The sequence below is a fragment of the Haemaphysalis longicornis genome, unplaced genomic scaffold (genome assembly GCF_048455015.1).
Source record: "Haemaphysalis longicornis isolate Haplotype H1 unplaced genomic scaffold, Haemaphysalis longicornis Haplotype H1 scaffold_12, whole genome shotgun sequence".
Classification (NCBI taxonomy): Eukaryota; Metazoa; Arthropoda; class Arachnida; order Ixodida; family Ixodidae; genus Haemaphysalis; species Haemaphysalis longicornis.
Window position 1 is genome coordinate 75,552,987 of NW_027526225.1, and position 22,779 is coordinate 75,575,765.

The following is a 22,779-nucleotide window of genomic DNA, read 5'->3' on the forward strand; positions in this document are numbered from 1 at the left end:
GACTGCCAGAACAGAAGCCCTCGCTATGCATGTAGCGAATCAGAGTAGGAAAATAGGGGCTCGTTGAATTGAGACAGAAATAAGGGTTGGCAGTAAAGAATACCTCGGAAAGCAAAGGGGAGTATGCGGTAGGTCATAGAAACGGATGGAGAATTTTTTTAGACCAAAAGAAGGTGGAAAAAAAATGCCCGCCGGGTGGGATCGGAACCCGCGACCTCCAGACTACCGTTCTGGTGCTATGACCACTAGGCTACCGGCTGGGCTGTTTCTCCACCACTTTCTCGGGTATTTATGTGAAGGTATTTTTTTGTTTCCTGCAATTGGGGGTGGTCATCATCGGCGTCATACCGTTTGTCTCAATCAGGGAGGCACAATGTGATATATATATGTGATATATAAATATACATATATATATATATATATATATATATATATATATATATATATATATATATATATATATATATATATATATATATATATATATATATATATATATATATAGGCATTCGACATGTAATCGAAAGGCGTGGGTTCGGTCCCCACTCTGGGCGCGTGTTTTTCTTTCTTTCTTCTGTATATTAAAAAAAAATGTTCACTTCATTAACCGTAGTAAAAAAGAAAAGAGCCTAACCACACCCCTATGCCTCCTTTCGCATCGTAGACTGCTGATTTATCTTTCTGTATTTCCTCAACGAGCCCCTCATTTCCTTACTATATATATATATATATATATATATATATATATATATATATATATACAAGTTTGATGTCCTAAGAGTCATTATACATAGACAAATAGTAACAGTCTAACGGGGGACTGAAAACGTACCGCCCAGGCGGGGACACCGCAGAGCACCTAAAGGAGGCGAGGCGAAGGAAATCGAAAGGTACTGTCCGAGACAAATTCATTTAGCCTTTTGTGCATGAAACCCAGGGTGAAACGGTCTCCTGGTAGGAAAGGGGGACATCAAAGAAAAATACTGCAATGTTCATAGCGGCAGATTGCTTTTTACAACTCCAGACCGTGTATTGTTTGAGATTCATCGATTGCTTGTCCTCTAGCTTGGGAAGCTCGTTTGAGACCGATCCCCTTCTGACATGAACGCAAGGCTCTTGTTGTGTAAGTACAATAATCTTGAAAGAGGGTAATGGCCTGAAAGAGGGTAATGGTCGAAAACCCGGAGAGGGGAAAAGGTATCCACATGTCCATGTAAAGAGACCAGCAGGGGAGCTGTGGCATACCAAATACAAAAGAAATCTTTCTAAAAAACTAAGGTAATGTAGGTTTATTTTATTATTCCAGACGTTCTTGCTGTGGGCGGCCCATGATTATTACACATCTACTTGGACCACTCAAAACAGACTTTTTATAATAATTAGGGGTGGAACGAGGAAGGTTGAGATCAACATCACCTGCTGCTGCCACATACGTGATATGATCGCTGTGATTGGTTCGTTTGTAGCACGAAAATTAACTGGCGGCGCTACCACGTAAGATAATTTTAAGACAGTTGGATAAAGTTGAGGTGCTCTTGTGATAATTCACCTGCGCACGCTCGAGCATGTGCTCCACCCAGTGCAATCTTGGTAGACACAAAGAGCGCAATTCAGGTGTTTACTCCGGGTGATATTTCTGCATGGAGGAGAAGGAGCAAGATTTTATTGTGGCAGGAGGGCTCTACGCCAAGTGAGGGAATTGGAAGCAGAAGGTGGGGTGTTTGTAGATTTGGATATCTTAAATGCAGACAGTTCGACCCAAAACAGCTGGGCTCCTTGAGAAGGCTGGAGTGGCCGCGTGGGGTGCAGGGTGTTTACATGTTGAGCACGGATGGCGTGGGCCAAGAGAAGCTTAGCTAAAGGTGATGTATTATCCGTGTTACGATACAGCCATCCTGTGCAACAGCTCGAAGTACAGCCGCAGCTATCGGAGTCTGGTAACCCCACATTGAATCATACGGTCGCGGGCCCTAGTCCTTTCGCTGTACACTGCGCGAGTACACTTGGTGGAAGAACGCAGTCCTGTGAGAGGCACAGGCAATTTCTTCGCGTTTGTGGTGCTTTTTACTGTTTTTTTCATTTCGGCTACTCTTCAGATGACCTCGTCGCGTACAGCTACCCAGTCTCAGGCCACCCGTGCCCCCGCCTGTTATAAAGCTATTTCGGTAATTGTGCGCGACAGACTATCCGTCCGGTCAGTGCTGGCTTCGCCATCATAGCTGTTACAGGGCAAAAGGGGGAGGGGGTCACTAGCGGGAGGTCACCGAGGGCGCTGACGACCAGACTTCCTGCGGCATTGCCTTCCTCTCGGCCAACCGGTCGCCGCCGCATCGATGAGGTGCAGCCTGGTCCATAAACAGTCAGGGCGAGGACTGGGGAGGAAGAGACAGCGATGAAGAGACGGTCGCTGTGTTGCAGTTACACTCAATCACTCAATAATTATTTCTGCGCTCCAGTTGTGTGGATGCAACGTGAATACGGGCAAGGTATAGCAATCAAGCTGGTGGGGTTGCTCTTACATCGTCTTTTTTTTGTGACGTACTCTATGGCTAATAACATGGGGTTCAGTGGGTTCAGTCACCCTCGCTCCTCGTATTGCAAACTTTTCTTCCTGGTTCCTAAACCTACAAGTTCCATTGAATGTTTGTTTCATAATACCAAAACACATAAAAGCTACAGTGGTGAGTGGCGCCACAACGCCCAAAGCATGACAAAAAAATTAGCTGCTGTTGTAGCAGATATCATCAGAGTGTTTTACCCACGTCAATTTACATGGTATTGTAGCAGTGAGAGCCGCTGATTAGGTGGCTTGTTTTGTCAATCGACACGTTGCCCCTTTTTGAAAGATGAGGGCACAAAAAAAACCGCCCGAGGATTGTAAGACAACGTACGTGTAACGTATTCAGGGAATCGCACAGATGACTACTGTTGGGACAGGTGCATCCCACCGCAGCCACCACTGTTGTGACGACTGGCCATCGGAGCGCAGTCACCGGTGTAGCGACGTTGCCTCGCTCCGTCCGCTATCGACGTGGCGCAGAGAAGAGCAAGGCAGTTCTTGAGCCGACGAAAAGTTGCAGACACAACATTTATATACTGTAGATACAAGGCTAACAACAGCGTTACATGGCTCGCATTAGGGCGACAGCACGTCTTAACTCGGCGCCTCCAAAAAGGGCGAACATCGCTGTTCTTCCGGGAGGGCTTTATACCCCCAGAAGTCCGTTGTAGCCGCGAGCAGTTTGAATCGCTCCAATCAGGGCTCTCGAGAGCCGAAGTTTGAATCCGTCGAATGGAGACGAAGTGGTGGCGTTCGCTGAGCCGCCACGACGGGGAAAGGGAAGGCGATACAGCGGCACCCTCTCTAGGCATGTCGCTGCGCGTTTGCCGCTGGCAGTTTCTCCGAGTCATGATTTCGGCTAGCCGTTGAGAAGTTAAAAGTAGAGGCGATTCTGCGGCGCCAGCAAGTTGTGGCCCGTCTGCCGTGGGCGGTCTGACAGAGCCGCGAATCGGCCCCGCCGTCGTGCGTCGCCAGATGAAGCGAATTTGCTCTGAGCCCTCTTGCACAACACTACTTGTTGTAGTTCAAGATTAATATTTCATGGCTTGCCGACCCCTCACCACCTGGTTTTCTTGCTCCTCTGCAGTCCCTGCCAAGAACAGGAGAAATTTTAGCTAATAAAGTCTACGCTGACTCGGCCTACACTCCGGACGTCATCTCCAAATGGACAACGCATAGGCACCTTGCTAGTCCTCGGTGCCCCTACTGTGGCAGCAACAATACACCGAATCTTTTCCACCTCATCTGGGCTTGTTCAGCTTACTCGATTGACCGCGATCAGTTCCTTACGACGCACGTACGCCCGACGACTTCTGAAGAACATGTCCAACACGTCAGAAACAACCCCCAAATTGTACAGAAGATTACAGAATTCGGTCTCAAAACAGGTCTCTAAAGTAGTATGATGGCGGATCGGTCACCCTCTCTCTAGATGTACCCCCAAACACACCCCTTGTGGCTCCTGAACGGGTCTATTTGGATACCCCAATCATGGTCGTAGTAGAGTGCCCTCGTCACAACTTCACCTGTGCATATCGTGCTTAGTGAACGCTCACAGTGCAGTGCAGACTTTATATGAACAATCTTCCCCTCCCCTTTTCCCCGTGCCCCACACCAGGGCCTATTGTCCTCCTCCTGTAATAAAGTCATCCATTCCATATCCATGATGGCAACTGTCCTCCTCTTCTTCCTCGAGAATTCACCATTGCCAGTAGTCCTGAAAAATTATATCCACATTACGTGAGATCCAAACTAAAACTGTTCATTTAGAACCGTTTTTATGAATGGCCCCTGCAATGTGCAAATTCTGGACAGAACCAGCCACATTGGCGCGGACCATCTGGACGTGCAGAAAAGCCCCGTATTTTTTTTTAATTGCGCCATTTGACCACAGGGCATAGGTAGCAGGAGAGCAATATACAAAACAGAACAGGGGTACGACACAGAAGGCAAGGAAACAAAAGAAAAAGAAGAACACACAATGTGAGGCGGGCACACTACAGGAAACTATAGAGTCAAGTTTCGGAAACAAATTCCAAGAGTCTCTTGTAAAGTGGGCCGTGCGTCCACCGATGAATATCGGGAGGTCGGCCTGGACGATGCCCTGTGGGCCCCATGTGTCGAGCTCGGGTTGATTAAAGCCCTGCGCACGTCTTTAGCAAGTGTTCCAATGTCACCGCAGCAATAGGAGCAGGGCAGTAGGGGAGGTTGAGCAGAGATCTGCAAGACTAGAAGTCTACGTTGCTCGCACAGCAGACGTCAGAGCGACGCCCAGGCGGATTTTTCGAAGCACGACCTTTTCACGGCGGGTTAAGCCGCCTGGAAGGGCAGACCCACGCGGAGGGAGAAGGGCACGCGTGGAGCGTCGAAGATCTTTCTTGATGAGTAGGGTGTCTTCCAGCGAGAGCTGCAGCAGTTATTCTTACTCCGAATTCCTTCCGCGAGCAGTGGCCAGGACACGAGCCAGGCCCTCGACCTGTAAACCACCCGGGGCCTGTAGACCGGGCTCGAGGTCCTTCCCAAACCCGCGGACACCAAAACACGACGAATGAGGCCCGCCAGGTCGTCATCCCTAACACAAAGTGTGCGGAACAACGACATACCTGTCCGACAATTCAACACTGGGACTCCTACATTATGAGTCCCGGGAGGCCCATGGACTGCCTGTGGTGCTATCCCGCACTCGATTTTCTTGTGTATTTAAATGGGGCCCCTAGACCGAGGGCAGTCCTTGGACTGCGCACAGACTATCTAGGTCTAGTTAATGAAAAACGCCTACTAATGCTGTTGATTTTCTCTGGTGTATTTAAATGGGGCCCCTAGACCGAGGGCAGTCCTTTTACTGTGCAAACACTATCTAGGGCTAGTTAATGAAAAACGCCTACTAATGCTGTTGAATTTCACTGCATCCTTAGGAATGATGTGATGCTATAGAAATTTTTCCGCAAGTTAGGTCCGTTTATTTACTAGAGATTTCTTAAGAAATTCGGGGCTATTGCAATCATTCATTGCCTTCTTTAAGCATACATCCTTTTTTTGGATCATGTTTAGCCTATTTTTCTGTACCTTTAGCGAAATATTTTCTGATTTATAAGGTACATGTTGGGGTTAAACTTTTTTTCTGAAAGCGTTTGGGTGCCCCAACAGCTGTGGCCATTTCGCCAGAAAAAGACGACGCAAAGTAGCGCAATGGGAAAGCTGGGGCCTGTATTTATCTTCCATTCCAATATCGAGGCATAAATGTGCTTCGTAAGCAGAGTGTGGAGTGGGCATATTGCCGCGAGCCGTGCATTGGGTTTGTTTATTTGTGTTTTGCTTTTACCGCCCGGCTGCGCTGGTCTGTGTTATCTCTGTGCCAAGGGAAGCACGTGTTCCATTCTTTATTTCTGTGCCGCATGTGTTATCTGTTCTGATAGGAGAGCATTCCGATCTAACGTGAACAGCCCGGAATAATCTTCTTGGATCTACAATGTTCTCGATGCGAATCGACGGTTCGAGAACCACGCGCGCCGAAAGATAAAAAGCCGGCAGAGCAGACGCCGGGGTATTCGATTCTGCGACGCTCGCCGACGCAAGTCACTTTGTTGACCGCTTCTTCGCCACCTCTGTATTTATTGGAGTTGTTAGGGGAGCACAAGTTCACTCCAATAAACTTGTTTATCCTTCAAGACAACTGCGTCGTCCTTGGCTTCGTGACATCTGGTGGAGGTGCCGGGTACTCACCCTTTATGCTCTCTACGACATCTGGAAGCCGCCAAGCCAGCCCAACCAAAGAAAGCCGCCGACTGCAAGGATTGCTACCCGAGTTCGGTCTCATGCCAGAAGGGCCCAAGAGAAGGAACGCTGCAACCAACACCATGGTGCAAGAAACAACGTCGCCAATCGTCCTGCAGCATCCCCGGGAACCGCCATCGTTCCGGGGAGCCCCAGCTGAAGACCCCGAAGAATGGTTGGAGAAGCTGGAGCGCTTCCGCATCTTCAACAGGTGGGACGACGAAGAAACTTTCCGGCATGTCTTTTTTTACTTAGAAGATGCTGCTCGAACTTGGTTCGAGAACCATGAGAGTTCTTTGACCGACTGCACTCAATTCAAAAGGGAGTTCCTTAAGACCTTCACTACCGTTGTGAGACAAGAGCGAGCTGCACTTTTGCTTGAAACTCGAACGCAGCACCCCAACGAAGGTGTCGTGATCTTCTTTGAGGAGATGAAGCGACTTTTTCGCCATGCGGAACCAGGAATGACGGAAGAAAAGAAACTACGGTTTCTGATGCGAGGTGTGAAGCAAGAGCTCTTCGCGTGCCTTGTTCGCAACCCCCCGCAAGACCATGTCCGAATTCGCGTCTGAGGCCGCCGCGATGGAGAAGACGCTCGAAATCCGAACGAGGCAGTACCAACGCCCTATCAATTCGCTGGTTTCAGAGATGATTGGTGCCGGCGCTATTAACTCCGACTCACTACGCGACACCATCCGGGCAGTGGTGAGGGAGGAGCTGCGGAAACTTTTCCCGACGACAACGCCACACCCTCAAGTCGCTTCCCTGACTGACGTAATCCGGGAAGAAGTACAACAGGCTTTCGGAACTTCTATGCCGTCCGAAGCACCCCGCGAGCCAGAGGCTATGACGTACTCCGCGGCTGTTCGTCGACACCGCCCTGTTCCAACACGTCGTCAAGAGGCCCCGCCCTGCCGCCGCCCACTGTCACCCGCCCGACCCCCTGTAGTACGAAACCAGCCGCCGAGGAAGACTGACGTATGGCGAACACCTGATAATCATCCTCTGCGCTACCACTGCGGAGTGGCCGACCACGTCTACCGTCGCTGCCCATACAAGAGACTCGGACTTCGTGGTTTCTCCGTCGACGCACCACGCCCCCAACCCGGCCAGCGCCAATCTAACATTGAAGAATACCTGTCCAACACCAGCCGTGGACCAGCCCGTTTCAACCGTTCGCCATCGCCCTACCCGTACCAGTCGCCGGACCGCCGTAGCAGGGCTGACTTCGCCCGTGGAAGGTCCCCCAGCCCACGCGGGGGAAACTAAAGGCGGCAACTTCTGGAGGTGAAGTTGCACAACAGCGGAAAACCGAAAACCCTCCAACGACGCAACGATTCGCCGAATACTGTGACTTACGACATGCCCTCATCCCGACGACCCGACCTAACTTTGACGTGACTCCTGAACACGACGACAACCACACGGGGCGACGCGCACTTGACATGACCAAACCTGCCGCTGAGACCACGACAACGACGACGCACAGCACCCGACCGTCAACACGCACAAGCCGAGATGCGACGCCCCGACGCACCAATAACTCGAGGAAGGCAGCGTCCGACGTCCAGTTGTCCATCGACGGCTTTGACGTAGTCGCCCTCATCGACACGGGAGCCGACTACTCTGTGATGAGCGGGTCATTCGCGTCTAAGCTGAAGAAAGTTACGACAAGATGGGACGGTCCGCATATACGCTAAGCAGGAGGCCATCTCGTAACTCCAAGTGGAACGTGCACATCCCGCGTCACCATAGACAGCATCACGTACCCTGCTGCGTTCGTAATTTTACCTAACTGCTCACGCGACGTAATACTCGGAATGGACTTTTTGACGGACAACGGTGCAATAATTGATCTCCAGACCAAGTCGATAACTTTTTCCTGTGATCACTCTACGACGCCGCCACTGAACCCCGATCACCGTGCTGCTGTAAGGATCGCCGACAATCAGGTCACCCTGCCACCCCGCGCAAGCTTGATGATCGCCGTCTACTGTGAGGATGCTGCTCCTAACATCGACGCTATCGTAGAGGGTGACCAAAGGTTGCTTCTCAACCGCGGTGTCTCCGTCGCAAGAGGCATTGCGCGCTTTAAGCAATGCAAATCCCATGTTTTTGTCACCAATTTCACCGAGGAGTACGAGCATCTAAACAGGGCGCTGCAATTGCGTTCCTCCAAGAAACGCAAGAAGCAAGTCAAGTGATCGCGGTCGTTAACTTTGAATGCGCACGCGCAGGTGCTTCCAAGACGCCGCAACCTTTCGACGTGAACCCGGCGCTGCCGCAAGAAAATCGGGACAGATTACTGAATTTGCTCCGTCGCTACAGCGAGTGTTTTTCGGCAAACTCAAAATTACGTCAGAAACCCCTAGCGAAGCACCGAATTACAACCGAAGATGGAGCCCGACCTACCCGACAGTCACCGTACCGCGTCTCTTCACACGAGCGGGAAGCCATCCGGACTCAAGTCGACGACATGCTCAGCGACGACATAATACAGCCATCGAAAAGTCCGTGGGCTGCGCTGGTCGTACTCGTGAAGAAAAAAGACGGCACATTAAGGTTCTGCATTGACTACCGGCGACAGAACAAAATCACCAAAAATGATGTGTACCCCCTGCCACGAATCGACGACGCCCTCGACCACATCTGCCCTGTGAAGTACTTCTCATCTATGGATCTGAAGACCGGCTACTAGCAAATTGAAGTGGACGAGAGAGACCGAGAGAAGACTGCATTTATAACCCCGGATGTCCTATACGAGTTCAAGGTGATGCCTTTCGGTCTGTGCACGGCGCCAGCAACGTTTCAACGAGTCATGGACACGGTGCAAGCTGGCCTGAAGTGGCACACCTGCCTCGTATACCTCGACGACGTTTTCGTATTCGCCCGGACTTTCGACGAACACCTCGCAAGGTTGGAGTGTGTACTCGAGACAGTTCGTACGTCGGGGCTAACGCTGAAGCCTGAAAAGTGCCGATTTGCGTACGAGGAACTTAAGTTCTTGGGCACGTCGTACATGCCGCGGGAGTCCTACCTGACCCAGCAAAAACTTCAGCCGTTGCGAACTTCCCAAAACCGAAAGACAACAAGGGCGTGTTAAGATTTCTAGGACTGTGCGCATACTACCGGCGCTTTGTCGCAAACTTCGCACGCATTGCAGAGCCGCTCTCGCGCTTGACGAAAGATAGCACCCATTTCAGCTGGGACAACGACCAAGAAAAAGCATTCGGCGAGCTGAAAAGCGGCTGCAAAGCCCGCCCGTGCTCGCTCATTTCGACGAAAACGCCGAAACGGAAATACACACGGACGCCAGTAATATAGGCTTGGGTGCCGTCCTCATCCAAAAACAAAGCGGGTGCTAAAAGGTAATCGCCTATGCAAGCCGTGGTCTGTCGAAGGAGGAGAAAAACTACTCTGCCTCAGAGAAAGAGTGCCTGGCAATTATATGGGCGATTTTAAAATTTCGCCCATACGTGTATGGAAGACCATTCAAGGTTGTGACAGACCACCACGCGCTGTGTTGGCTCGCCAATTTGAAGGACCCCTCTGGCCGTCTTGGGCGGTGGAATTTGCGCCTGCAGGAGTTCGACGTTACAGTCGTTTATAAATCTGGCAAAAAACACTCCGACGCCGACTGCCTGTCCCGCGCCCCCGTCGACCCACCAGCACAAGACTCAGATGAAGACAGCACGTTCTTCGGAATCGTGATGGAGAGCGACCTAGCCGCCCAGCAGCGTGCCGACCCTGACTTACGCGTTATAATCGACTACCTCGAGGGATGCAACGTCACCGTACCTAGAACATTCAAACGCAGCTTACCAGCATTCAGCCTGAGAAACTCCGTCCTCGTGATGAAGAATTTCACCCCGGAACGAGAACGAATTACCTTCTTGTCATCCCCGCAGACCGTCGTGACGAAATTTTGGAAGCATATAACGACGACCCGTCTTCAAGACATCTCGGCACAGCCCGCACAATTGGAAAAATCAAGGCGACGTACTACTGGCCCCGCCTTACATCCGACGTCACCCACTACGTCCGGAGCTGCCGTGACTGTCAGCGACGAAAAACGCCACCAACGAGACCCGCCGGACTTCTGCAGCCGATCGCCGTCCCATCAAGGCCATTCCAACAGACTGGAATGGACCTTCTGGGCCCGTTCCCTACGTCAGGATCCGAGAACAAGTGGATTGTCGTAGCAACAGACTACATGACGCGCTACGCGGAGACCGCCGCTCTTCCAAGGAGGACTGCACAAGAAGTCGCCAAGTTTCTCATAAGACAAGTTGTGCTGCGACATGGAGCCCCTGAAGTCCTCATCACGGACCGCGGAACAGCCTTTACTGCGGAGCTCATGCAAGGAAGCTTACGCTACAGCAACACGGATCACCGAAGAACGACGGCATACCACCCCCAAACGAACGGACTAACGAAACGTTTGAACAAGACGATTACGGATATGCTGTCCATGTACGTCGATGTTGAACATAAGACTTGGACGAAGTGCTCCCGTATGTCACGTTTGCGTTCAACACGGCTATCCTAGAAACCACGCAGATGACACCGTTCGAGCTCGTCTACGGAAGACTGCCGACTACAATGCTTGACGCCACGCTGCCTCACGTAGAAGACGACGACCTGAACGCCGACGTCCACGGATGCATTCAGAGTGCGGAGGAGGCCCGCCAGCTCGCTCGAGTTCGTATAACGGACCAGCAGCTGGTGGATGCCGGCCGCTACAACCTCCGACGCCGATCCGCCGAGTACGAACCAGGGGATCGTGTGTGGGTTTGGACTCCCATTCGACGACGCGGACTCAGTGAAAAACTTCTGCGACGGTATTTCGGACCCTACCAGATTCTACGACGTGTTGGCCAATTAACCTACGAGGTGATCCCCAGTGGTGACTCCGGCACATCACGACGACACACGCGGCCCGAAGTCGTCCACGTGGTTCGCTTAAAACCTTTGTACAGACGATGACGAACTTTTATTTTTATTTGTCCGGACTGTCGCTTATGTTAGCATCGGGTCGATGCACTCTTAGAGGGGGGGGGGGGTAATGCTGCGAACCGTGCATTGGGTTTGTTTATTTGTGTTTTGCTTTTACCACCCGGCTGCGCCGGTCTGTGTTATCTCTGTGCCAAGAGAAGCGCGCGTTCCATTCTTTCTTTCTTTGCCCCATGTGTTATCTGTTTTGATAGGAGAGAATTCCGATCTAACGTGAACAGCCCGGAATAATCTTCTTTGATCTACAATGTTCTCGATGTGAATCGACGGTTCGAGAACCACGCGCACCGAAAGACAAAAAGCCGGCAGAGCAGACGCCGGGGTATTCGATTCTGCGACGCTCGCCGACGCAAGTCACTTTGTTGACCGCTGCTTCGCCGCCTCTGTATTCTTTTGGGTTGTTAGGGGAGCACAAATTCGCTCCAATAAACTTGTTTATCCTTCAACACAACTGCGTCGTCCTTCGCTTCGTGACAATCTCATGGTGGCCACAAGCGAAGAGAGATCATGTATTTAGCAACATTTCATAATGTAGCTGTTAGGTGGGAGTGCGTGCTTCTGTTGTAAGTCCAGTACACCAATTCGTGCTAGCGGGACATCTATAAAAGATTATCAGCGACGGAATGTTTCACATGCACCTCAATGCAAACGAACGGGTACAAAGGAAAGCTATTCAACTTCCTCAAACACTTCGCAGTTGAAAAAAAAATGGCAGCATCTCCACTACGAAGATAATGGCGGTAGTGTTTAGTGCGGGGACTCGAGATGACATCCAAGTTGCGTCCCGAGTGAAACTGATTTGCGCCTCGACCGCCAATCGAGTTAAGTCGTGAATTGAACCTTTATTATTCCGTAAATGAAGCTGCAACTCACGGCTCAAATGGTGTTTCACTTGACTTTCACTTGGTGTTGGTGTGCGCAGGCATGAACGCGTCGCTGTCCAGTGCTCTTGGAAATAACGCAGACAACACAAATCTGTTACTGCTGCCGTAAAAAAGAAAAGGACTTGCACATGCGACAGTTTTGCTTGCTTCCAAGTTTAACAAATGAAAGGGAAGCGGAACCGTTATCTGCGAACTTGAGCGTGATTGGAATTGAGAGGTGTCGTCAGTGTTATCGGAGTCTCAACTATAGAGCATGTGTCGAAAGCCACTTCTAAAGCTTAATGTTAGCATCGGAAAGCAAATGTTTATTTTTCATCCCTCTTATTCGACAACAACGACAATTTATAAATCAGACAAGTTGCGACAAAAATCACACCAGAAACTCCGAAAAAAGAAGTGAATCCAGACCCATATGTTAGCAGACTGTTCGGAAAGATTGCTACTCAGTACAGAGGGAAAAAAAAACTTTCGTTTGTGCATTTGTTCGCGTTCCACGTATAAGCAAAATTGCTGCGTACATTTTGTTCCCCATATTCTTCAGTAATTTCCTAGAGGCTTCCTGATACTAAAATGGTGTTTTATTTTTGCATGAGGCTTCCAACCAGGTTCCGGCGCCATCGAAATTGGAGAACCATTCATTCTCTATATGGGCCCAGTACGAGAAACATTGCAGAAATGAACTGAGGCCTGGAGAAACGACCAGTAGGGCACCGAGTCTCGGAATTCAGCCTTCAGTAAAATGTGCCGTTCGGTTCGTTGGTCCATTATGAATTACGACAATTGCGCTAAATTGACAAACAGAGGAAGGAAGACAGACAATGCGCATACTGTGTTCCTTCCTCTGTTTGTCAATTTAGGGCAATTGTCCTAATTCATGATTCAGCCACCGCCTCACTTCTTTACTTTTTCCTTGCAACGGAGCGAAATGGGCGCTTTCTGTTACCTTTCGTCCTACCTCTTCTCCTCGCTTGAGTGAATGGCTTTGTCCGTCATTACGTCGAGACCAAGTTTTCCAGGAGCATTTTCCTCTTCTCGAAATTCTCTTTTTTAAATTGTCCCCCTCGCCCCACTGAGAAAAGAACAGAAACGCCAACTGCGGCCTTGTTTTTCTCCTTTTTGTTGGTTCATCCAAAAACACACAGAAAATTACTTTACACTTAATAAAAGGAGGAGACTCGGAACCGAAATGCACATGCGGAGATTAGCTTCCGAAGACGACTGGACGTAGCCACTTCAGATATATTCTGTTTTACACAGCTATCGTTAAGTAGGTTGTAAAAACCCAAAAAAGAGACCGCAGGCACCGAACAAGTTCCTAAAAAAACATGAAGTTTCAACATTTGTTTCTCTTAACAGGCGAACACAATTTTTCTAGCTCTTCGAGTTCTACCGTTCTAGCATCAAGGACAAAGGGTAGAATTGTTCCTGCCATCCGCTGGGCCATTCATATCTGACGCACTGTTAAACCTACGGTTAACCTCAACACATGGGGCAATGAGCGCGTTGTGAGGACATACTCGGGGATTCTAAAAGTGCTTCCGATATTCCTAAGGTGTGGTACTAAAGTTTTACTAATTTCAAAAGGCCCCTGAGAGCCTTTTCCTAGTGGGCTACTTCAGTACTACCCCTGTCACAAGGGCACTTTCTATCCGGATTGAAGGGAAGCGCGATTGAATTTACGAGCGCGCTCGACGCACCGCCAATGCTACTAAGCACGTTTCAATCACGATGAAGTTGTACCAGTTAAACTCTCGTACTCCATGTGGCGCCAAATAATTGGCTTTCCGTCCGGCGTCTGGTAGCTTTCGGTAGTCGTAGGCATACATAACTATATAAATGTTGCCTCACAATTATTTGGATCAAGTTTTTAGATACAATTTTGGGCATTAGTTGATGTTGTCCACTTCTGTGCGATTACTTAGCGGGAACAAGTGTATCACAGATTTCGCCTGGTCGCGCTTGGAAACCTTAATTGCAATTTGGAAACCCGGATTTAGTTCTAGCGGGATCGGGCTCCATCGCGATTGAAACGTCCGTGTATCAGCGCCCTATGCGGACCGAGTCAATCGGGAGTCAAAGTGCCCTTATGATAGGGGTATTACTTACCAACATAAAAAACTCCGGCCCAGCGTTAGCGCCCTACTATTTTGACGTCAAATGTTGGGTATGTCACTTTATAAGAATAAAGAACGTGATACGATTGTTACTGAAACCATATGAGTAAATTGCTTATACAAGGAATGTCACTGTACACGGGGAGAATCTGCTCTTTCGTATGGAGCAGACAGAAATCGCTTTCGTATATCAACCCACCTGTTAGCAACAAGAGATTGTATGGGTAGCAATCATAATGCCATTTCCCACAGGGTATGCTCCAGGGGAGGACAATGCGGCATGACGTACACGTAATCACAGTCGGGTTTATTTTTACATGATGGCGAGCATATACACATATGCACTCTCGAGCATCGGACTACGCCCGTCTGGTAAAGCCCTATTTCCGCTTAGCGTCCAAGAAAATCTTTCGAGAAAATTCAACGTCCTCTATGGTGACGGAGAGGCGCTTGTTGCATTTTATCAATTCCGTTGCGTTTGACCAGCGGTGCCCTCGTCTCTTGGAAAGCAAGTGCATATTCGCGGGACTTCAGCCTGGATGATAAGTCCAGCCACACTCCAGCGTGCACCTTTCGGTCCAAGAGCAGGACAGACCAGTAGAAGCGAGCGTTTATGGTCCGGACGGCTTCTTCAATGACCTTCCCACCTCTAAGGACCGGCCAGTGCATGAAGATGCAATCGGCGACGAAAAGGCAGCTTCCGTCTGGTTCTCCAAAGGAATCATAGATGTACAAGTGACTAATGTCGACGTGGCCGACTCCCTGAAGTAGAGCGAGGTCGCCGGTCACGTACGCGTCGTCCTGCGTTGGCCGGAGAAAGAAATAAGGAATTGTTGAAACGTTAGCACGTTTGCGTAATTTCAGCTTCAACTGTTTTTATGGATGGAAAAACGTTTATGAAGGGGCAAATGAAAGTGGGAAATCGAGAGCAGAGCAAAAAGAAAGCGGTTCCACTCAACGTGGAAGCTGCCGAAGTGCGGAGTAGTGGTTCGCCAAAGGGGCTGTAGCACCATCTTGTGAGTAGTTTCAGTATCAGCCTGGCGTTGATACCGAAAGCCGTCCAGAGAGGGCGGCGGAGCCCCAGATAAAGGCCCATGAAGAGGCCGTCTCATTGACTTCTCATTAAGGGCAATATTGAAATATTTTATGGCGTTTTATAGCAGCCTCCGTGGCGGTGGCGCAGCGCAGAGACTACCCCCAACACTTACCATGTGAGTAACGTGAGGTTCGGCGGCCCGATGGTTCAGACATGAGCTTAGTTACGGGAGAGACGCAGGTTCTATCCCGACTAGCGGAAACGGTTATCTTTTCGAAGCCCCTGTTTTGGCGCGTGACGCCATGATCCCGCAGTAGTTATGACGGTAAGCGGGGCCCTTAAAGTGCCGTGCAGCTAAAATAGAATGCCTAGGTCGAACCAGACGACCAAGGCTAGAGATGCAACGACTGCTGCCTTAGCCCTCAGGATCAGTGAGCGCTGAATATGAAGGGAGAAGCTGACCAGGACCGCCAGCCATGTCGCTGTTGTTGTCACGTGTGCGACACTCCACCGTGCTGTGACACAGTAAACTATAAAAAAGTGGTTGGTTTGGGTTGCCAGAGGGGGTGCTATGTGCACCTCACATTTCTCTCAACTCCATAAGACGAGACCCCTTGGGCCAATATGGAGGAACGTTTCGTCTACGCAAAAGCAGGGAAACTGGGCCCAAGACGGCTTCAGCTACAGTCTTCACATCGACGATGTTCATAAAGAGAGGAGGAGCTTAGTGCCCAAGCGGTGCCTCTTGCAGAAGCCGAATGCTACCGGAGTCTCTGTTTCGAAAGCGCATCCGTCAATTCTGCTGCCATTTTGCAACTCCGCCTCCTATCTCATTTATCTTTTTTTTTCTGGCCTCAAACCACGAAAGTGCTAGGTAACTTCCATCAACGCAGTGCCATCAAATCATGGTCTTTTAGAGACGATACTCTTCGGTGTGCTACCTAAACCATCCAATGTCGGTCTGTAAACTCAGTGTCTAACCTTCGATTCAACCACGCAGCCGAAACCGTAAAACCAAATTCTGGAACGGGAAGTTTATATATCCAAAACCTTTAGAAATGGCTGAATCTGGAAAACGCGTTCGTATATCAAAAAGAAAACATCAGGCGCATTGAATGCGAACCGTCAATTCATAGATGGCCCTTGCAGCGTGCTTTTAACTGCGACTACAAGTGTGCTTTATCTTTGCTGCATCAAATGAAAATCCGCATGAAAAACCATATGTGGACCAAAAAATACGAAAAGAGCTTGAAACCCAAGACTAGACCTCGAGGCGGTATTCCAAGTCCACAAAAATTGATTGGTTTCAATTGATCGCGCGCGAACAGTGGAAGCCCGAAAAACTAAATTGAATAGAACAAACCCCCATTGTATTTCTCCTGGTAGGAACGACACGGGATGGAATGAGTTGAGAGGATAGCGGATGAGAGAGGAAAATTCGGTGAAGACATGTGCATCGAAGTGAAGAGACAATTTTCTTGCAAATCGAGAAATGTTTGCGGAAAATTGTCTGAATGAATAGTTGTTTATACTGGTGTTTTTTTGGTATGAAACGGTGTTTACGTACGTTTTAAATAGCGTTACGCAATGTGCAACCCATCATCATCTTTCATTAATGCTTTGCGTACTGCAAGAAGTTCATTTTTTCTGTACTGTATAGGAAATATAAAGTAGCCGCAGTGTAAACTCCGCAGGCTGTATATGACAAACGATGGATGGCTCAACGCCGCCAGGATCCTTTCCCCAACAATGCTCACAAAATAAACACTTCGAAATGCTGAAAAAAAAAACATTTTTCCCGTTAGTGCGGGTGTCGACGTGTGGTAAAACTTGGTTGCGACGATGAGTACTGCCAGTTGAAGAGAAGGCTTCCCGCAAATGGGACACCCTCTTAGTGGCTGGAATGGTAATAACGGACACTTGGTGGCTTGAAAGAGAACTGCATCTAGTGAGCAACATTCCAATATTCAATAAATGACTCTCTATGCACGCCCCTCCCCCTCCCAAACCGAACATCTCGCGCCCAAGTATTAACTCAAACGTTAAGCTCCTTTCTTTCCACTATAGTCATCTGGCAGGTGTAGCATATTTATGATGATATGACTATACTTATAGAAAGCTCAACGTGACATTCTGCCTGCCCAGAAATGTACGAGCTCTGTCAGTAAAAATAGCGTTTCCTGCAGAATAGGCTGACCATGAAATTGATTCTTTTATCTAGTGGAATACCCATTGTCTGGCGGTGTTGGCGGTTTGCGGCGTTCGCAGGAATAACTTCACCGCCAGCCAATAACTTCGCAAGTTGCAGCAGCTGCGAAGAAAGGTGGCTACCCCGCAGGATCGCGTCGCGTCGCCGAATCTGGACGTAAATTACTGCAACATGGGCTTTAGCCAGCTTCTACCCACTGTTCCTTTCGCGAAGACCTGAGTGTGAAGTCTTGCAAATGTGGACCGAGCACAGGGAGTGGCGTTGGGAAGGCCAAATAGCGGAGTGAATCATTTTAAGGTCATCAAGGCGGAGTAAACCTTCGTTTACTTTTAAAGAACCAGGCGTCAGTCAGTACCTTACTCAGCCTCATGGCAGGCAAAAATTATGTTTTATCCGAAAAAAGCAAGAAACATAGAACATCTTTCAAATTTCGCGCTGCAGTGGCGTGTTATGGGCAGGGGTGAAGTCGTATGGGCCAAAGATAGAACCATCCTGTTTAGTGTGTAAACAGCACGTGTGCACTCAAGTGATGTGATCGAACGGAACTGCGGAACACGCTATAATCGCCCTGCCATTCGTCTCAGACATGGCTTAGTTCTTCGCCCAAAAATAGCACAAACACGATTACGTGACGTCCCAGAAAAGTGGCTAAGGCGCCACCACTTGACATGCTTTTTTATATCTACTCTATTTTTTCGAAGTTTACGATAAAATTAGGATTAGTGTTGTCGGGATAAAGCAGTCTTTTTAATTAACCAAGCTTGCACTTAGTTTTGACTGCCTTTATTCGACACAAACCTGAGGCACACTTAAGAATACGTGCGCAAAATTTAACGCACCGCTAGGAGCGATTGACGATTCGTGTCTTCCTCCTGCCTCGTAGCTAAGTGCAAAGCATCTTGGGATGTATAGGTCACCCGAGTGAGTGCATACGTAACATCATATAGAGGCATGGAATTATATCGGATCAGCGCAGGTAAGCACGTATACTTTGCCGCAACTGAAATATTGGAGCGTACATACGAAAAAAACCTGAATTTCGAGCCTGTATTTTCGCGAGTGGAAGTGTCGCTTTTCGGGGAAGTGCCCGCAAAGGCGACAAGAGGCCGTACCGTAGGGTGGGGATGCACCTTGGATGACCCTCTAAGGAGCGTTCGCATGACGTTGAAGGTCATTATGACGGCCTGGCCGGAACAGTAGGTGAAGTACTCCTCCATTGGGGCGTCGTCCGTTCTCACAAAAAAACGGCTGCCTGGTTCCCTGAACACTTTCTGGCCAACGTTAACGTAGCAGTGCAGGCGTGCGGGCTCCCGGGGGAACTCCGTCTGCAGGTACTGGCTAAGCTGAGACGTAGGAATGAGAAACCGGAGCCAGTCATAAGGCGTTAGCAGCACCGATATGTGGGTATGGCAATAAGAACCCGGAATCAGCTCTACAGGCGTTAGCAGTACTGATATGTGGGTACCGGAACAAAAAAAAACTGTAGCTATATAATAAGGTGTTAGCATAGGCAGAATCTGAGCTTGTTCGATAATAATTGATTAATTACTGGTCAGCCTAAAGTTCACTCAGGACACACACAAAGACGAAAGACGAAGCACAAGCGCCGACATTACCAAATTAATTTTATTACGCCTCGCCTCGTGCATTTATATCTCCCTCTAACCCCGTTCTCCATGTATAACAGTGCGCAGAAAGTTTTTACGTTAGCGCTACCGACGCTGTGCTGACACAATCGTCGACGTTTTCTTCAATTTCTATAGCTTCGATGATTTCGAGCGCAAGCCTATTACGGTTTTTATACATGGTCATGACGCTATGGAAGTCCACTTCACACTTGGGGCAACCTCGGAAGTGTGTGGCCAAGTGTCCTGGCGGAACATTCTTTGTTGCGGCCTTGTGCTTTCGAACTCGATCATTGATACAACGGGTGGTCTGGCCAATGTAGGTTTTCCCGCACGATAACGGTAGCTTGTATACAACCCACTGCACACATGCTGCGCACTTGGTACGGCGGTTAGTTGTGCAATGTCTCTCTATCATTGGATGATTGACATGGAGGCATATGGCATACCCATTTTATGGGGCTGAGCACACAACTGTCGCCCCCTCTCTGGCTGCATCTTAATGTTATGTGTGATTCTATGCAGATAATGCACAACCGTAAGCTTGCTCCTGTCAATAGCCTCGCTCGGACCCCGGTGGACTTTTCCTTTTATCTTTTGAAGCAACGACTCGTAGATCGACAGCAGGACCGCATTCGGATAGCCTGCATTGGGCAGTGTGGAGATTTTGTGTGTGAAGCTCCTCTCCAACTCGCCGCAGTGGCTCAATGGCTAAGGCGTTTCACTGCCCAGCACGAGGACGCGGGATCGATTCCCGACCGCAACGGCCGCTTTTCTGATGGAGGCGTAAAGCAAAAACATCCGTGTGTATGAAATTCCGGCGCACGTTAAAGATTCACATGTGGTCAAAATACGGCAGCCACCAACATGGCAGGTGTTAAAAATCATCATCATCAAAATCACCAGAATATCTACGCCCACTGCAGGGCAAAGGCCTCTCCCATTATTCTCCAATAACCCCGGTCCTGTGCTAACTGCGACCAATTTATCCCTGCAAACTTCTTGATCTCCTCTGCCCAACTAACTTTCTGCCGTCCCTTGCAACGCTTGCCTTCTTTAGGGATTCACTCTGTTACCCTAAATGACCAACGGTTATCTTGCCTTCACGAGATTGCAGCGCACGTTAAAGATCCACAGATGGCCATAATTAACCTGGATGACTCCACTAGGGCGCCCCTCCTCTCCAGCGTTGCGTCGGCGCGTTAAACCCTGCAATCAATCAATCCAAGCTCCTATGCATCTCAGGGTAGCATTATCGGCCTAAAGCCGAGTTTAGGGCAGTGTTTGCCAATCTGCACTTGACATTCTTCGAATGCGAGGAGTCAAAGGCCACAAAACCCTTCTTTACCTGCGGTGCGTATCTCCAGAACGTCACATCGGGTCTGAAGTGCAGTTTCTTTCTAGAAACCTTATTATTTGTTCGACTGCTATGTCGGCCCCTAGATGGCAGTCGTTATAAGAAATAATACAAAAGTCGTAAAGAAAGTCCTTATATCAAATAAGAAACAAGAAGGGACTCATCAGGCGTTAGCAGTACCGATGTATGGGCATGAGAACAAGATACCGGAAGTGACTCATCAAGCGTTAGCAGGGGGATAGTAGGCATGGGACTTAGAAACCGGAAGTTACTCTATGCGTTAGCATTACTGATATGTGGGGCACGTGATATGGGGCACGTGTTATGTGGGGCACACTCTCCGCTTTCGAAGGGGCTCTGCCCATGCTCTGGCATCGTTTAGCATAATTTCGCAATTTTGGGTTTTGCAAAGCGTCGCACACTTTTTGAAACGCTCAGCAGTGACGTGTGTTTAGACGCTGGCCTGATACGCCGACTCAATTTGCGGTTTTACGCATTCTGGACAAATTAATGCCTTCCCATTAAAATTTAAGCAAGACCTTCACACACCCAACACTCATGTCTGCACAAAACAAGGCAACGGACGTATTTCTTGAGGTCACGCTTTGGCGGGAGTTTTCCAAAGAAGGTTGCATAGTATGCCTTAGCATATTCCCACGAGGTGCGGAGGCGAAAGGGTTTCCCTTGGTTAAGGAGTTGCTACAGAGTGGTTTCCCCGTTTATACGCCCCGCTTGGAGGGGATTGAAGTGGCGGAGCTTTGCGCACTGAGTTTTGGCAGATCTACAAATGATGGAAGGCAGCGTTTGTTTGATTGGTACGTAACCAGGCAAATGCGGATGGTGATAGCGGGTTTAAAATATTTGTCTAGCAATGTGATTTTCAGTAGACGTCTCTGCTCAACGACCAATCGATTCGGTAAAACGTTAGAAGTAATTATGTGGCCGATTTGATGTACTGCCCAGACCACTAGGCCACAAAGCTCCTGATCACAAAACGCTGAATTCAAGTAAGAACGTTTGCCATAACTGTTTGCGTACATATTTCATTTTATGTATTTTAGGTTTGATTTGAACTGAACTAGTTCCTAATTTGCCAGCTCCAAACAAAGGCGTTCGTAACCAAAATTTATTTAGCTTCGTACTGTGCCCCAATCGTTGAACCTCTCGACTAGACATCAACTACAGCCCCAGAAACGGAGGCCTATACTTTCGGTGAACAGCGTGGCTTTCATTGAAGGCTATAGAGTCGATGTTCGCCGGCATATTGCCATTCACCTTGAACGGGTGAAAGGTGACATCGTCGTCCAGCTTGACGATCACCGGCACGTTGGGACAGCGGTGAGCCACCCATTTCATGCCGGCCACCCACTTGGGAGTCATGGTGCTGTAGCCGTCTTCTAACGGGAACACCACCAGGTCGCCAAGGGCGTCCGCCTCAAGGTTGAGCCAGGCGTCGAGGAGTGGGTCGTTGGCACGGCGACCCACGAAGAACACGGCGGCCCAGTTGAAGCGTCTTGCGGCCGCCTCCTCCACGAGGGTGTCGCGGACGGCCACCCGCCGTCTCCATTTTCGTGAGCAGGCGTGCACGAAGAACAGAACATCCATGCGTTTACGACAGCGCGCTTCCACGGCCCAGCCTCCGCGGTGCGGAAGCCGCCTCGCTTCATACTGCTCGCCCTCGCGTAGAGCAGCCTGGCCGACTTCGTTGCTCCAGTATTCGATGTGCTTCAGATTCTCGTCCTGGAGCAAGTACTTCAACGCTGTATATTTCCCTAGCTGGGAGAATGCGAACACGCTCACTGTCATGACGAGGATTAAGACGGTATTCCGCATGCAGGACAAATTTGTGCCGGCTTTTTTCATGGTGAAGTCAATGAATGCGCAGACCATGCGAGTGAGCGCCGTTTGGGCGATGTTGACCACAATCATGATGATGATAACGAAGACGACGACGACGACGACGATTATGATGATTATGATGACCTTCCTCGGCGAATAACCAATACCCAACAACTGATAAGAAATCAAAGGACACCTCAGAATTTCTAAGGACATAGGAGTGCGAACGCTCTATATGCAAACTAAATGCCGCTGAGGGTTATTTTTTTTTATGCATGACATTTTTCAAGTGTTGGTGTCGGGTGTGCTTCCAAGTTATTTGGTTAATTTCTCACACGCCCTCTGTTGATGTTTGTTGTATACAGTAG

The 22,779-nt window shown here is 49.2% G+C and overlaps 1 protein-coding gene across 1 annotated transcript in view; it reads right to left on the bottom strand.

Moving 5' to 3' along the window:
* LOC144161682 (uncharacterized) overlaps window positions 1-22,378 on the bottom strand; it is a 41,193-nt gene extending 18,815 nt beyond the window's left edge. The window contains exons 1-3 of the mRNA XM_077692307.1: window positions 21,848-22,378; window positions 18,703-18,933; window positions 14,916-15,146 (exon numbers count right to left, since the gene is read on the bottom strand). Coding sequence (XP_077548433.1) covers window positions 14,916-15,146; window positions 18,703-18,933; window positions 21,848-22,378 — 993 coding nt within the window. The remainder of the gene's footprint in view (window positions 1-14,915; window positions 15,147-18,702; window positions 18,934-21,847) is intronic.
* Window positions 22,379-22,779: the final 401 nt, after the last annotated feature.